This window comes from Balaenoptera acutorostrata, chromosome 3, assembly GCF_949987535.1.
Source record: "Balaenoptera acutorostrata chromosome 3, mBalAcu1.1, whole genome shotgun sequence".
Classification (NCBI taxonomy): Eukaryota; Metazoa; Chordata; class Mammalia; order Artiodactyla; family Balaenopteridae; genus Balaenoptera; species Balaenoptera acutorostrata.
In genome coordinates, this window is record NC_080066.1 from 31,822,538 (window position 1) to 31,837,411 (window position 14,874).

Below are 14,874 nucleotides of genomic sequence, written 5' to 3' on the forward strand. Positions count from 1 at the left end.
GCCTCTTGTGCATTTAGAATTCCTTCCCACAGAGGCTCCCCAGTTGCTGGAAGCAACGCCATGGCCAAGCCAGCTAGGCCAGATGCCTAAGCAGGCAGGGTTCCCCTGCTCTTTCCTCCTTCCCAGATGCATGCGATGCTCACCTGTGTATGGGGCTTTAGCTCTTCCTTGTCTTACCTTCTCAAATTAACAAATTTAAATGTATAAGGTTGCCTTTTTTCCCTACTATTACACGGTCCGTTCCATCTTACCTGTCCTCTGCCCCTCCTTTCCCCAGGCCTTATTTTTGCCTCCTTCTGTCTGATTGAGATCAAGCTTGTTTATTCCCTGGAATGCCATTCTTTCTTCTTTTCTCTGTTCAAGGCTTCTGATAGCTCCCCACAGCAGCCCAAATGTCTTGTGCGCATGCAAGGAAAGGATGGGGGGTGGTGGTGTTTCCTTTCATGTAAGGTTTCTGGGGTATCCTCTTAGAGAACCAGGGAGTGTGTAGCAAACTAGCTTGTCAGCTTTCTACACAGCAGGCTTGTCATGTACGCCATACCCAATTCACAAGTTTTCAGGGAATCAGAGTAGGCAGGTCCTTCGTGCTCTGGGAAAAGCAAGCACAAGTAAGAGTCCTGGTTGAGCAGAGGGTTTACTCATTTGAGCAGTTTCCATGCTAAGAAAGGCAATTATCACTAGTCTACAACACCTTTATTTTTGTCCAGGTGAGAGATAGGGTTGTCCAAGTACAAAGGACAAAGCATCTGACTTTGTTTCCCTCCAGCTATAAAGAAACTTTACATAAGTTCTTAGTTTTTGAAAATGTTTGGAGTTGGGGATATTACATTAATCTTTCTGTGTTAACTAAAGAAACTATTGTTGCAGGACTGTACTGCAGTAAGTTTATCCTTTTCCACCAAATGGGCAGCTTCCAGAGGTACATTTGGAAGTCTGGTCAACAAATGAGTGGACCGAACCCCATGGTCCATAAGGCGACATGCCTCACACGAATCATTCTCACATTTCTAGACTGTACTAAAGTTCATGATCCTTATATATTTCTTATATATAAGCTGATTCTCAGTTGTCACACAGAAGAAGCTGTGTGAGCTAAATTCGATTCAGTGAGTGGGACACAGCTTAGTGAAGGGAGAACGTTGGGCTAAGAGAGACCGTGGGCAGGTGTGAGCCAGACCAGCAGTACATGTGCACACATGCTGTGTGTGACCTGCCTCACTGTATGTGTTTGAACAGCTTTTGGCGGGAGGAGGATTGTTTTATTTACTTTTTATTGCAGTAGATTGTGCCTTTAGTTCAGTGTTGTGTGTGGTTTTTAATGTGCCTGTAAAACAAGGGAGAAGAATTTAGTTTTAAATCACATATCATAAACATACCTATATATACTTTTGTAGATGTTAACTTATTTTGCATTTTTGTGAACATCCTGGATTGAGTTGTGCATATTGCACTGATTAATTCAGAAGCGATTTTCATAGTATAGGTTGATATATTTTAATGTGGTAGATCTCTTTAAGAGAACAGGTACTTGATTGTAAGTGGGGAGGTATAGTTTTGAAAGCACTGGATCACAATGCATACATAATTGATTTTACGACCTTTGATTTTGCCCTTCTGTCAAGACTATCCTAGGGCCAGGGCTGTTCATGCAGCCCCTGAAGCCTGCTTTTGTCAGACGTCTCTGTTACAGGACAACCAGCGCCCCCGTTTCCTGGAGGTATTTTGCAACTGTTGAAGACTCATTCCCTCAGAGGAGTTTTAGATGGGGACCTCCGTGAGTCCTAGAGTCACAGAGTTGTATCACTTACAGGAAACCAGATCCGAGTTAGGGACTCCCCTGATGGCCTGTAGATGCTCTGGGGACTCAGGATGCTCCAGCATGTGGACACCGAAGGAATGAGCAACGAGGCATTTCTATACATGTTACTTTCAGGATGGGACTTCTATTTTCAGGCCAACGTGTGTATGATTTTTTATTTAGAATTATTTCGTATATGAAGAGTATTTTACAACCAAAAGAGTTTGTCTAACTCAGCCCTGCCTTTCTGCAGGTGAGGAGGCTGAGACCTGACCAGTGAAAGGCCTTCTTGCAGGACCTGGAGGTGGCAGAAGAGGGATGAAACTACTTTCTGTAAATCAGAATGATGTTCACTAGTTACCTAAAATACAACAAATGTGCTTTGTGATAGTGATGGAAATAATTATTTTAATGTCAGACTCTCCTCCACTTTAACTTTTTAATTAAAAATTCTTCTTCTTCTTCTTCTTGGTTCAGAAAGTCTGGGCCCCAAGTGCCTCCATTGGATGGTTCTCATGACTGTTGTCTTAGTCTTATTTTCTGTTACATCTCATTATACTTCAGAAGGAGCAGCTTATTAGAGATTCTCAAGCCTGGCCTTCTTCAAGTTCTTCTTTTCTTAAACAGCTTTATTGAGACATAATTAACATACCATTAAGTTCACCTGTTTAAGTTACACAATCTAATGTTTTTAGCACACTTAGAGCTGTGCATCCATCATCATAGGATCTTAGGACATTTCAATCACCTCAAAGGAAATCCCACACCTTTCAGCTGTCACTCCCTATGCCTCACCCCCCTCAGCCCTAGGCAACCATTCATCTACTTTTTGCTCCATGCATTTGCCTATTCTGGACAGTTCATGTAAGTAGTATTATACAAACATGGTCTTTGGTGAGTGGCTTCTTTCACTTAGCATAATGTTTTTGAAGTTTATCCATGTTACAGCATGTACTAATACTTCATTCTTTTTTATAGCTGAAATATATTCCGTTGTATACCTTTTATCCTTTATCCTTGTTTATCCATTCATCAGTACATGGACATTTGTGTTGTTTTTTTTTTTTTAAAGATTGATTGATTGATTGATTGCTATGTTGGGTCTTCGTTTCTGTGCAAGGGCTTTCTTTAGTTGCGGCGAGTGGGGGCCACTCTTCATCGCGGTGCGCGGGCCTCTCACTATCGTGGCCTCTCTTGTTGCGGAGCACAGGCTCCAGGCGCACAGGCTCAGTAGTTGTGGCTCACGGGCTCAGTTGCTCCGCGGCATGTGGGATCTTCCCGGACCAGGGCGCGAACCCGTGTCCCCTGCATTAGCAGGCAGATTCTCAACCACTGCGCCACCAGGGGAGCCCCATTTGTGTTGTTTCTACCTTTTCGCTCTTGTGAAGAGTTCTGTTGTGAACATTCGTATGAAAGTTTCTGTTTGGGCACCTGTTTTCAATTCTTTTGGGTCTGTATCTAGGAGTGAAACTGCTGGGTCATAGAGTAATTTTCTGTATCACTTATTGAGGCACAACAAACCTGTGTTCCACAGAAGCTGTACCATTTTACATTCCCACCAGCAAGGCGTGAGGTTTCCAATTTCCCTACATCCTTGTCTGCACTTGATATCATCTGTATTTTTGTTTATAGCCATTCTGGTGAGAGGTATTATATCATTATGGTTTTGATTGGCATTGCCCTAATGACTAATGATGGTGAACATCTTTTCATGTGATTGGCCATTCTTACATCTTGGGAGACATGTCTATTAAATTCTTGGCCCATTTTTTAAATTGGATTTTTGTCTATTATTGAGTTGCAAGAGTTGTTTATATATTCTGCATATATATTCCATGTCAAATGCATATAATTTGCAAATAATTTCTCCTGGACTGTGTGAATTGTCTTTTCACTTCCTTGAGTATCTTCTGATACACAAAAGTTTTTAACTGATGAAGTCAAAGTTATCAATCTTCATGTGTATCACTTGTGCTCTTAGTGTCTTATCTAAAAGATCATTGTCTAACCCAAGGTCATGAAAATTTACTATGTTTCATTCTAAGAGCTTTATAGTTCTAGTTTTTACATTAGACCTGTGCTCCACTTTGAGTTAATGTTGCACATGGTGTGAGGTCAGGGCCCAAATTCATTCTTTTGCATGTGGGAATCCATTATCCCAGCACCGTTTATTATCGCCCCATTGAATTAACATGGCCTCTCTTTTGAAAACCTGTTAACCGTGGATGTATGGATTTATTTCTGCATTCTCAATTCTGTTCTATCACTCTATATGTGTATTAGTTTACTAGGCCTCCCATAACAAAATACCACAGACTAGGTGGCTTAAACAACAGAAGTTTATTTCCTCACAATTCTGGAGGCTAGAAGTCCAAGATCAAAGTGTTGACAAGTTTGGTTTCTTCTGAGGCCTCTCCTTGACTTGCAGACAGCTGCCGTTTCACTGTGTTCTCACACAGCCTTTACTGTGTGCACACACCCCAGGTGTTTCTTCCAGGGATGAAGGACGGCGCCCTTATAAGAGCACTGGTCTTACTGGATTAGAGACCCACTTAACAGCCTCATTTTAACTTTATCTATTTAAAGACCTTATCTCCAAATTCAGACACATTCTGGGGTACTAGGAGTTAAACTTATGAACTTTGTGGGTGGGGGAAGGGCAGAACAACACAAGTCAGCCCATAGCAATATGTCTGCTTGTGCCAGTACCACACTGCTTTGATTTCTGTAGTGCTGCAGTAAGTTGTGGTATCAGGAAGTGTGAGTCCTCCAAGTTTGTTCTTTTTCAAGAATGTTTTAGCTATTCTAGGTACTTGAATTTTCTTATGAATTTTAAGATCAGCTTGTCAATTTCTGTAAAAGAATCCAACTGAGAGTTTGTTAGGGATTGTCTTCAAGCTGTAGATCAATTTGGGTAGTACTGCCATCTTAACAATATTAAGTCTTCTGATCCGTGAACATAGGATGTATTTCTACTTATTTACATCTTCTTTAATTTCTATTTTTCTGTTTATAATTGTTGTCTCCCCCAGGACCTCCAGTTATGCATATGTGGGATCTTTCTTGTCTGCCTTCAGTATCTTCAGATTTTTCTCTAAGTCTTTTCTTTTAGTCTTACCCATTTCAGTTTGCTTAGTTTTCTCAAAGCCTATCTGCCTTGTCCCTCTCTGGGTATTAGCTCTATCCATTCTCCTTCTTGGTGCCATTGACCTGTGAGAATACCTCTGCTCTAGGTTAAAGTCTAGAAGAAAAGAATGAGGTCTCTGTCATCTTGCATGGTATGGCCAGTGGAGAAATACTCTGGGTTAAATATGGAGAACATAGCTACTCTGGAATAGCAGATGCTTTCACAGCATGTTCTAAGTTGTCTGAAACTCCTTTCTGCAGAGGTTAAGAGGTTAAGTCACCAGATTAAGTCATATGTAAATTCTACATGGAGAAACAATCTTTCCTGAATTCTTGCTTGCCCTTATTGCCAGCAACTAAAATCGTAAGCACATTCCTCAACCACAGAAACTGCCAGTAAACATAAAAAAAAAAAATCAAATTGTATTCAGATCATCTCTCATTACATTCAAATATCTTTATAGGTGATGACATATTTAAGATCATTTAAAAATCAGACTGGAGTAACTGTGGTTCAGGCACCCAAAATGGAACCAGGTGGCCACTGTGGACGTGGTGTCAGACACATCCCTGCATCACTGAGAACTCGAATTTTCTAAGCTGTGCCCAACTCCAGGACACCAGCAGCCGTTTTCAAAACATCTGCCAGCAGCTGCTAGCGGCAACCTTGTAGTTTCAAAGTCTCGCCTCCCCCCTCGAAAACTATGCAGTCATTTCCAACCCCAACCAATCCTTGCTTAACAAGCACCCTTACTTCCTGCCACCTATGATCCTAATTCTTGACCATTTACGTAACCTTGTGGTTTTTTGCCTTTATAAGCCTCCCTCATTTTGTACTCTGTGGGAACACAATTCAAGTGCTTCTTGGGTCTGTGTCTCCAGGGCTGCAGTGTCAACAAACCTCCAATAAACACCACTTTATTTCGATTAGGTCTCCATTCTTGGAATTCTTGGTTAACATAGGTAATAATAACCTTGTCTAGTTCAGTTCCTATGAAACAAGTCTTATTCCTTAGTACCCTCTTTTTCCCTTGCATAATGGGTTTGGAATTTGCTGTTTCAAGTGAGGGTAACCTACTCAAAGCACATAAAGTATAAAGGATGGGATTTTACTTGCTCCAGTAACTAGGTATCCCCGGGAGTTTAACCCTGAACTCAGGATCCAGGGATTCAGATGGCAGCGTGAGCACTGCTTCTCCATCTCTTAGGTCCCCCTTGAGTTGGCTTCCACATAAGACAGGTTACTCCCTAGCAAAGGCAAAGCTGGGTAGGCTTACATCACCCCTCAGCTTGTTAGCTGGGAGGAAAGAGAACCTATATGAACCCGAGAGGATTCTGAACCTGTCCCTGTGGCTGGCCTGAATCACGTGCACCCACGAAAGGGGGGAAGAGCCTTACCCAGGTCTCCTAGAGATGGGAAGAGGCAGTTCCTAAAGGGAAAGGATACAGAACAGGGGGCAACCACAAGCAAATAAAAAGCCACTTATTGGCCACTAACAAGACCTTATGGGTTTATAGTTTTTTAACTTAACAAGCCTTCATGATTTTCATAAGTAAAAGACCCTGGGTAACTGGAAGGTGTCTATTTCTTGAAAAGAGTCTAAGAAGAGGCTTCTGGGCCAACTGGTTCCAATGCTTGGAAAAAGCTGTCTCATCAAGCCCTCCTCTCCACCCACTTCCACCACCTACAGAAAGCTCTGTTGCCACTTAAAGTATTCCTTCACGAGGGACAAAGTGTTATTAGGTAGTCCTATCATGTGATTTCACCAGGATGGATCTTAGTTACAATGAGTGAACACAAGGGGTTTTATTGCAACCATGAAAATATCCGGATTGCTTTTCCTGCCATCTATGCAGTGAAATAGTACCTGCCCCCGCCAACTCCTTTGCTCACATGTTGCACTCAATCCACTTCCTTCTACTGGAAAAGACAGAGAAACTGCTCATATATGGTGGCTGCATGCTTTTATCATTCCTTTTCTTCCCAAAAAGTCCTGACCTGCTTTTTGCACTAGGTTGCCGTCAGAAAATTTAAAACCTTCCTCTGGTTCTGCAAGAACTTCCAGTGAATGAACAGGAGAATGCAGTAGATAATAGAGATGACTAGAGATTTTTAGCAGGCATTTGCTAACAAGGAGATGAAATAAAGCGATTAATTAGAGGCATCTGAAGAGCAGTTGGCATAGGCATTTCTCTGTTCAATGCATTTGAAATCTTAGCTAGCTTAGTTTTTGCCACAAGGAAAAAAATTTGCGGGCCAGGGGGCTCTAACACTTAATAAAAGTATTAAGGTCATTAACATAAAGTGTTTGCAAATGTTTTTCTTTAACCACTTGTCTTTATTCTTCTACTGGCTGAAAAGTCACAAATATATTCACAGTGAATTTACTGAAAACTTGAATGTGTATAACTGCTAAGGCATGGTGTCACTGTGAAGTTAAAATTCACTGAAAATATATTGTTCATTTATCTCCCAAGCAAGAAAATCAACACTGAATTTCACTTTTAAAAGAAAGTAACTTTAATAGCACCTTGATAAATTTTTCCAGACTTTTTTCTGGTTTCTGTGTACATGTGTTTCACTGTAGTAAACATCTTTCTATGTATAGCTTTGATAGTCCTCAAATACAGTTGGCCCTCTATATCCACAAGTTCCACATCCGCAGATTTAACCAACCGCACATCAAAAATATTAGAAAAGAGAAAAATCCAGAAAGTGCCAAAAAAGCAAAACTTAAATTTGCCGAGTGCTAGCAACTATTTATATAGCAATTACGTTGTATTTACAACTATTACGTAGCATTTGTATTGTATTAGGTATTAATCTAGAGGTGATTTAAAGTACATGGGGAGGATGTGCAGATGTGCATGGGTTATATGGAAATACCACGCCATTTTATATAAGGGCCTTGAGCATCTGAGGATTTTCGTATCTGTGGGGGTCCTGGGACCAATCCCCAAAGATGTGGAAGGAGCACTGTCTTAACATGAACCCCCTGGAAAGAAACAAATCTTTACCAACTACCCTATCCAGGCCCTGTGCGAGGTATTTGGCAAACCTCTCTTTCTTAGTCCCCGGAAGCCGTGATTAATAATCTCATTTTGTTGACATGGAAACAGAGAGGAGTGTCGGGTGCTTTCCCAAGTTCATCCAGGTTTCTAGCCTAGGTCCATCTGACTCCCAAACTCTTACTTTTTCAAGGACACCATACGTTTGTCCTCTCTCTGCTCAGCATATGGTTAAAAGCAGTCTCTGGAGGCAGACTGACTGCCTCAGTTCAGATCCAGAGCTACCACCTACTTGCCACAGGACCCACAACAGTTAATGTTCTTCTACGTGCCTCGGTTTCCTCATTTGTGAGAAGAGAGAGATCATAAATGCACAGGCCCTGTAGGGTTGTTGTGAGGATTAAATGAGTAACACCTAGACCACTTAGAAGAAGGTCTGACCCCCCGGATACCTCTGTGGTAATCATTAGCTGCTGCTGTTTATATTTGTTATTAGTGTTAGTGTTGTTCTTACTACCATCATCATCGTAACAATTTTTCTGCAAACACCATGGCTTCCTGTGTCAATCTGAGGTGGAATGTGGGCCTGGGTGACTTCTCCACACAATGCCTAAAACTTCATTCTAATCCTATCATTTTACATCTGTATTTTCCCACCTGCATTCTTTTGGACACAGTGTAGAGAGGTGTTTTAAGACTTAAAACTGGTATTTTTCTTTCACCCATTTTGAGTGAAAGAAAATGGGTAAAGATGCTATCTGGGTAAAAATGCTGGTGATGGACACTGCTGATTTTCACACAGTCACAGGGATCACAAGACCTGTGGAACTAACTTGGTAACAAGAAAAAACACTAAAAAAAACAGCCCAGCTGTTGACAATGGCTTACATCTTATTTCCCATTTCTCTGTTATCTCTTGGTTGCTGATTTTTTTTTTAATTCAGGGTACAACTGATCCTTCTGAAGGGACCTTTGCTGAATTCTCAATTGTCGGAGGTTTCTTTGAACTTGAGTTTAAATTTTAATTTGCAAGGAAACTGAAGCAGATGGATTTTCTCTTCGTGGAAAAAAAGAAATGAGTGCCTTGATGATATATTTGTTTTCCTTAGTAGGCTTCTGCCATTAAGATTGATGCTTGAGGATATATTGTTAGATCTTGTGTGGAACAGAAAGTTATTACTAATAGTTTACCAGATTTTAGCATTCTTGCATCACAACACGGAATATCATTTTACATTTACTAGTTATTTTCCAGCGCCATTATCAGATTGCATTTTCATAGTGAATTACAACAAAAATTTTATGCTACTGACATTTAATGAAATTTTAATAAGATTGTGTTTTGATGTTAGTATTCAAATAATGTGTTTTGAATTGCTTTCCTTTGAATATATTTGCATTAAAGAGAAACTCAACTTGATTTGGTTCTTTAAAGAGTTTACCCACTTTCTGGTAGCTTTTTTTTTTTTTTTTTTTTTTTTATTTATCTATTTATGGCTGTGTTGGGTCTTCGTTTCTGTGCGAGGGCTTTCTCTAGTTGCGGCAAGTGGGGGCCACTCTTCATCGCGGTGCGCGGGCCTCTCACTATCGCGGCCTCTCTTGTTGCGGAGCACAGGCTCCAGACGCGCAGGCTCAGTAATTGTAGCTCACGGGCTTAGTTGGCCTAGTTGCTCCGCGGCATGTGGGATCTTCCCAGACCAGGGCTCGAACCCGTGTCCCCTGCATTGGCAGGCAGATTCTCAACCACTGCGCCACCAGGGAAGCCCTCTGGTAGCTTTAAAAAAGACAAAGAGGGGGCTTCCCTGGTGGCGCAATGGTTAAGAATCCTCCTGCCAATGCAGGGGACACGGGTTTGAGCCCTGGTTCGGGAAGATCCCACATGCTGTGGAGCAACTAAGCCCGTGCACAACTACTGAGCCTGCACTCTAGAGCCCACGAGCCACAACTACTGAGCCCACGTGCCACAACAACTGAAGCCCACGCACCTAGAGCCCGTGCTCCGCAACGAGAAGCCACCACAGTGAGAAGCCCACGCACCACAACGAAGAGTGGCCTCCTCTCACCGCAACTAGAGAATGCCCGCGCACCGCATCGGAGACCCAACGTAGCCAAAAATAAGTAAATAAAATAAATTTTTTTAAAAAAAGAGGTAAATTCAGTTTCTTCTTTGCCAGTCAGTTAATAGAAAAGGAACACATTTGCTGAGCTCTGGAAGTAATGGCAGCAGACTGCAAATGGTATGAGTTAATGGAATGACTCACATTGGCTATTAGACTTGCACAATTTTAAAAATACATATATATTTATATAAAGTGCACGTCACAGATTATGAGGGATGATACCTTTGGGTTCTCTTTTCTTTCTCATTTCTTTCTCATTGAGTCCTAAGGCTGATATATTAAGACATTTAAGAGATTCACATGATTGCAATTCTTGATCAGGGATGTCCAAAATTAAACGGTAATCTCTTGAGAAAGCACGTTTCTCTGTTGGTAGCGTTCTCTTAGCCATTTCTGCTAAAATTGTGGTGTGGGCCCAGGCAATTTCCATGAGCATGTGCTTTCCAAAAGATAAACTCACCAGACCTAACTAAAATGTGCTTTCTGGGATGGCTTTGACGCAGCTGTCCGGCTGGAGTTTATTATGCACAGAGTATCAATGCTAAAATGGTGAAAAGATGGGGAAAGCCCTGCTTGCGAGGCAAGGCTGCCTTTACCATTCTTTCTGAACAGACTCAGGGGCTTTAGAGAAAGTAACTGGTGGGAAATGGTTAGGGGGGGACTGGCGACGGCAAACTAGTCCTCAGGGTCTTTTATCCTTTTTATGCCTAGTTTTGTGCGGAAAGAAATGCTTTTACTTCCCTTCCACGCTCTTCGCCTTATTTTTCTCCCACATTCTTCCTGGGAGTCTCCTCCACCTACAAACAGTCCCGATTTCAGAGCTCTCGATACTCACTTTCTACGGATCTGGCCTGAGCTGTGCGGTCTAAGGTGAGCCGCACACTCGCTCAGGACCTTTGCTTCCTGTTCTCTATCTTCAGAGTTTGGTAAGGACGACACTTAATTCTAATAAAACACACGGCTGGGACCAGCAGGGTTGCGCGGAGACACCGCCACCGCGCGACCGCCGCCCGAGCCAGACCGACCCCCAGACACGGCGCGGCCTCGATGACATAGCGCGCAGTCTCCGTGACGCAACCGCGCAGCCCCCTGACGCAGCGCGCAGCCTCTGTGACGCAACCGCGCCCCCTCCGGCCCCGCCCAGAGCCGCCAGGAGGAGCTGCGTGCAGACCCTCAATCCCCGCAGCCGCTAGTTACGGGGTGTCCGCTTCGCGCGGGTAACGCCGCCGCGACATGTCGTTAAAGCCGAAGAGCCGGGGCCGCGCCGGCGCCCAGGCCGAGCGGGGTGGCGGCGGCGAGGAGGCCCCGAGCACGTCCCGCGGGCCGGGCGGCGCCGCGTCGCAGGGCGGCCGGCGGGCCGAGGCTCCCTCAGCGCCAGGGCCGCGGTCGCAGAAGCAGCTGGAGCTGAAGGTGGCGGAGCTGGTGCAGTTCCTGCTGATCAAGGACCAGAGGAAGATCCCGATCCGTCGCACCGACATCCTGCGGCACGTGGTCGGGGACTACAAGGACGTGCTCCCCGATCTGCTGCGGCGGGCGGCCGAGCGCCTGGAGTACGTGTTCGGGTACCGGCTGGTGGAGCTGGAGCCCCGGAGCAACACCTACATCCTGGTCAACACGCTGGAGCCGGTGGAGGAGGACGCGGAGATGCGCGGCGACCAGGGCACGCCCACCACCGGGCTGCTCATGATCGTGCTGGGGCTCATCTTCATGAAGGGCAACAGCATCAAAGAGACTGAGGTCTGGGACTTCCTGCGGCGCCTCGGGGTGCACCCCACCAAGAAGCACCTCATCTTCGGGGACCCGAAGAAGCTCATCACCGAGGACTTCGTGCGGCAGCGGTACTTAGAGTACCGGCGCATCCCGCACACGGACCCCGTGGACTACGAGCTCCAGTGGGGCCCGCGCACCAACCTGGAGACCAGCAAGATGAAGGTGCTCAAGTTCGTGGCCAAAGTCCACAATCAGGATCCCAAGGACTGGCCGGCGCAGTACTGTGAGGCTTTGGCGGAGGAGGAGGCCAGGGCCAGACCCCAGACCGGGGTTGCGGCCCCAACCCCAGCCCCTTCCTCTTGAAACCTGAGACAGACTCGGAGAGACCCCGGGGAAGGGCTGGGGGTGGGAGGAAGCATCTTGCTGTAACCCTTAAATGTGTGTGGTAGTTTTAGGATGTGTTTGCAATCTTTTCTTCTTGTGATATTATAAGTCACTTTGGTTCCGAATTTTCATTTATGAAAATATTAAGGGATGATTTCTTTTGGTTTGTCTTACTGTCTGTATTTGATTTTATTGGTATGAAAATCTTGCTAGCTTTATAAAGCGAATTGGAAAGTTTTGTACCATGTTATGGAAATAGACATTTAAAAGAAAGAACACGTCAATAAGTTGCTTTCATGCCAAGGAAATAAAGCAAAGTGGCTGTTGTCTGGCCTCTGGACTACCCAACTCTGTGAGGAAAAATAAAAGTCTATGAATTGAAAACTAAAATGTAACTGCCTATATCTCTATTTATCTTAGCACAGCTATTTAAAAAATATATTTTCCATGTGTATAAGTGTTATGAGTCATTCTAAGCAATGTATGCATTGTATTTTTTCCAGATAATTTTTTGTGTGGCTGACCAGTTAGTTCCTTTTTTTTCTGTGTTTTTTTTTTTTTTTGGTTTTTTTGCTACTATAGTTATAATAAACACTGTGTTTTTGAAGCAGGTAAGCATTGTGCACTTATTTTAACCATAAGTCATGAGAGGATTTCATGACTGAAAAACAGAATCTTAACAAAAAAAGAAAAATAATGTTTACCACGTATCATTCAGGTAAATAGTGTTTTGCGGAAGTTGCTCTATTTTTATGTGTGTGTGCATATTGGATCATGATGTAAAATACATTTCTTTCTGTGGGTCACAGAAAAGTGTTAATGATTAACCATACCTACTTGAGAATCAGACTACGTGGGTTCAGAGCCTCCCTCTGCATAACTGGCTGTAGGAATTTAAGCAGGTTAGGTTGTATACAGACCTTTTCTCACCTGTAAAATGTGTTGGTGATGCATGTTATTGTGTGTGGTAGTGTGATAATTAGATAGGGAAATACCTAGAGATCTTGGCACAGTCCGGGGCTGTGGGGGATTTTAGTTGTTACTTTGTTCCTTAAAATTTGTTTATTCTTGGTCTGGAGCAGTTAAAAAAATTTTTTTTTAAGATTTTCTTTCATTATCTTGTTCTAAATCATTCCTCGAATTGGAATTACTGGTTCAAAAATATGACAGTATTCTTCTAGTCTGACTCTGTTGTATTGTTTATGGAAAAACATAACTCATGGTATATGGTGAGTAGAGCCCACGTAAACAGTAAGAGCAGAAAGTAAGATCTACCCCCGCTTGGAGAGGTCTCTGTAGTGTAGTGAATAGCGTATGGGGTTTCGAGGTTGTCTGACAGACTGAATTCAAATTAGGACTCATGCCGTGGCAACATGGTGATTTGGCATAGGTTTTAAGCTCTCTCAATCTCAATTTCTTTATGTGTAAAATGGGAAAAACAATAACTATATCATAGTTTGTTGTATGGATTAAATGAGCCTGAAGAAAAGCTGGTATAGTGGCCTTTCATTGTATCTCTCCATAGCCTCTGGCAAAATGCGGTTTATATACAGAGGTTCAACAGATAATTATTCAGCCGGTGAATAAGTATGATTGTTTGGGGGGAAGGTACTGCAAATTAACCATGAAATGAGGTAAATACTTAAAAAAAGAAAAATGTGGATTGATCAACCCTGGACTAGAGTCATCTAGAAGAATCGTGGGTATGTGGTGGTGTGGAGCAATGGGTTAGATGACGGTTTTACTTTATTCTGTTGAACTGGAATTTGCATTTATTTTATCAGTGAATATAGTTGGTCCTTAAAAGCATTTCTTCTTGGTTTGCATTTATTTCAGTGGATGAATTACCTTCTGGCTAAGCATTCTGCTTACTCAATGACCGCTTTCCCCTCTGGGGTGTTCTAATGCTGGGATTTTCATCTGTACGGGGCGGAAAATATCATTACGCACTATGCAGTGTCAGTTATATCTGAGGCACATGTTTTCCCCACACTTTTCTTGTAGAGATGTTAACAATTTACCATCAGTGGATTACCATTTTGTTTCAAATTTTAAAGTAGAAAACATTACAGACCAGATCAAGCCCTTGTTTCTTTTCACCCTTCCCAGAGGTGTCAAGAGTTTGTGGCTATTGTGCCATTGTCTAGTTAATACAATATAATGTTTAATATATGAATAATATATACAGTTGACCCTTGAACAACACAGGTTTGAACTGCATGGTCCACTTACATGCAGATTTTTTTCAATAAATATGGAGTACATTTACAGGCTGGGAGATGGGTATGTGGGGCGTTGTTACACTGTTTTCTCTGGTTTTGCATATGTATGAAATTTTCCATAACAAAAAAGAAATAAACTTAAAGGCATTCTAATAAATAAACTTCTTTCACTTGATTTTTTTTAGTAATTTATTACTTGTTATTTCAGAGACTATATAACACTATTTTGAGACTGTAGAATGCATAGTATTTTCAAGTTTAGCTTCTAAAATATTTTACAATATATTTCAAATAAAATCATGGCTGCTGGCTATGGCTTTTCAGAGACTTTACCTTTTTTATTTGATTTAAGGTAATATGAATTTGAAATTTTAATAAATAATACTTTCCTTGAAAACAGAAATGTTATTCATGTAATTACTGGATCATCTGAAAGCTTTTTGAAAGCCAAATAATTTTTCCTTTGAGTCTCTCCAAGTGAATAATCAATTTCTTGTTTGGTTTG

The 14,874-nt window shown here is 42.5% G+C and overlaps 2 protein-coding genes across 4 annotated transcripts in view; both read left to right on the forward strand.

Moving 5' to 3' along the window:
* The window catches only part of ENTREP2 (endosomal transmembrane epsin interactor 2), a 424,923-nt gene that overhangs the window by 290,326 nt on the left and 119,723 nt on the right, over nt 1-14,874 (forward strand). The window lies entirely within an intron of this gene.
* On the forward strand, nt 11,188-13,641 carry NSMCE3 (NSE3 homolog, SMC5-SMC6 complex component). The gene has a single exon (XM_028162924.2). The coding sequence runs from the start codon at nt 11,287-11,289 to the stop codon at nt 12,124-12,126; it is 840 nt and encodes a 279-aa protein (XP_028018725.2). The 5' UTR covers nt 11,188-11,286; the 3' UTR covers nt 12,127-13,641.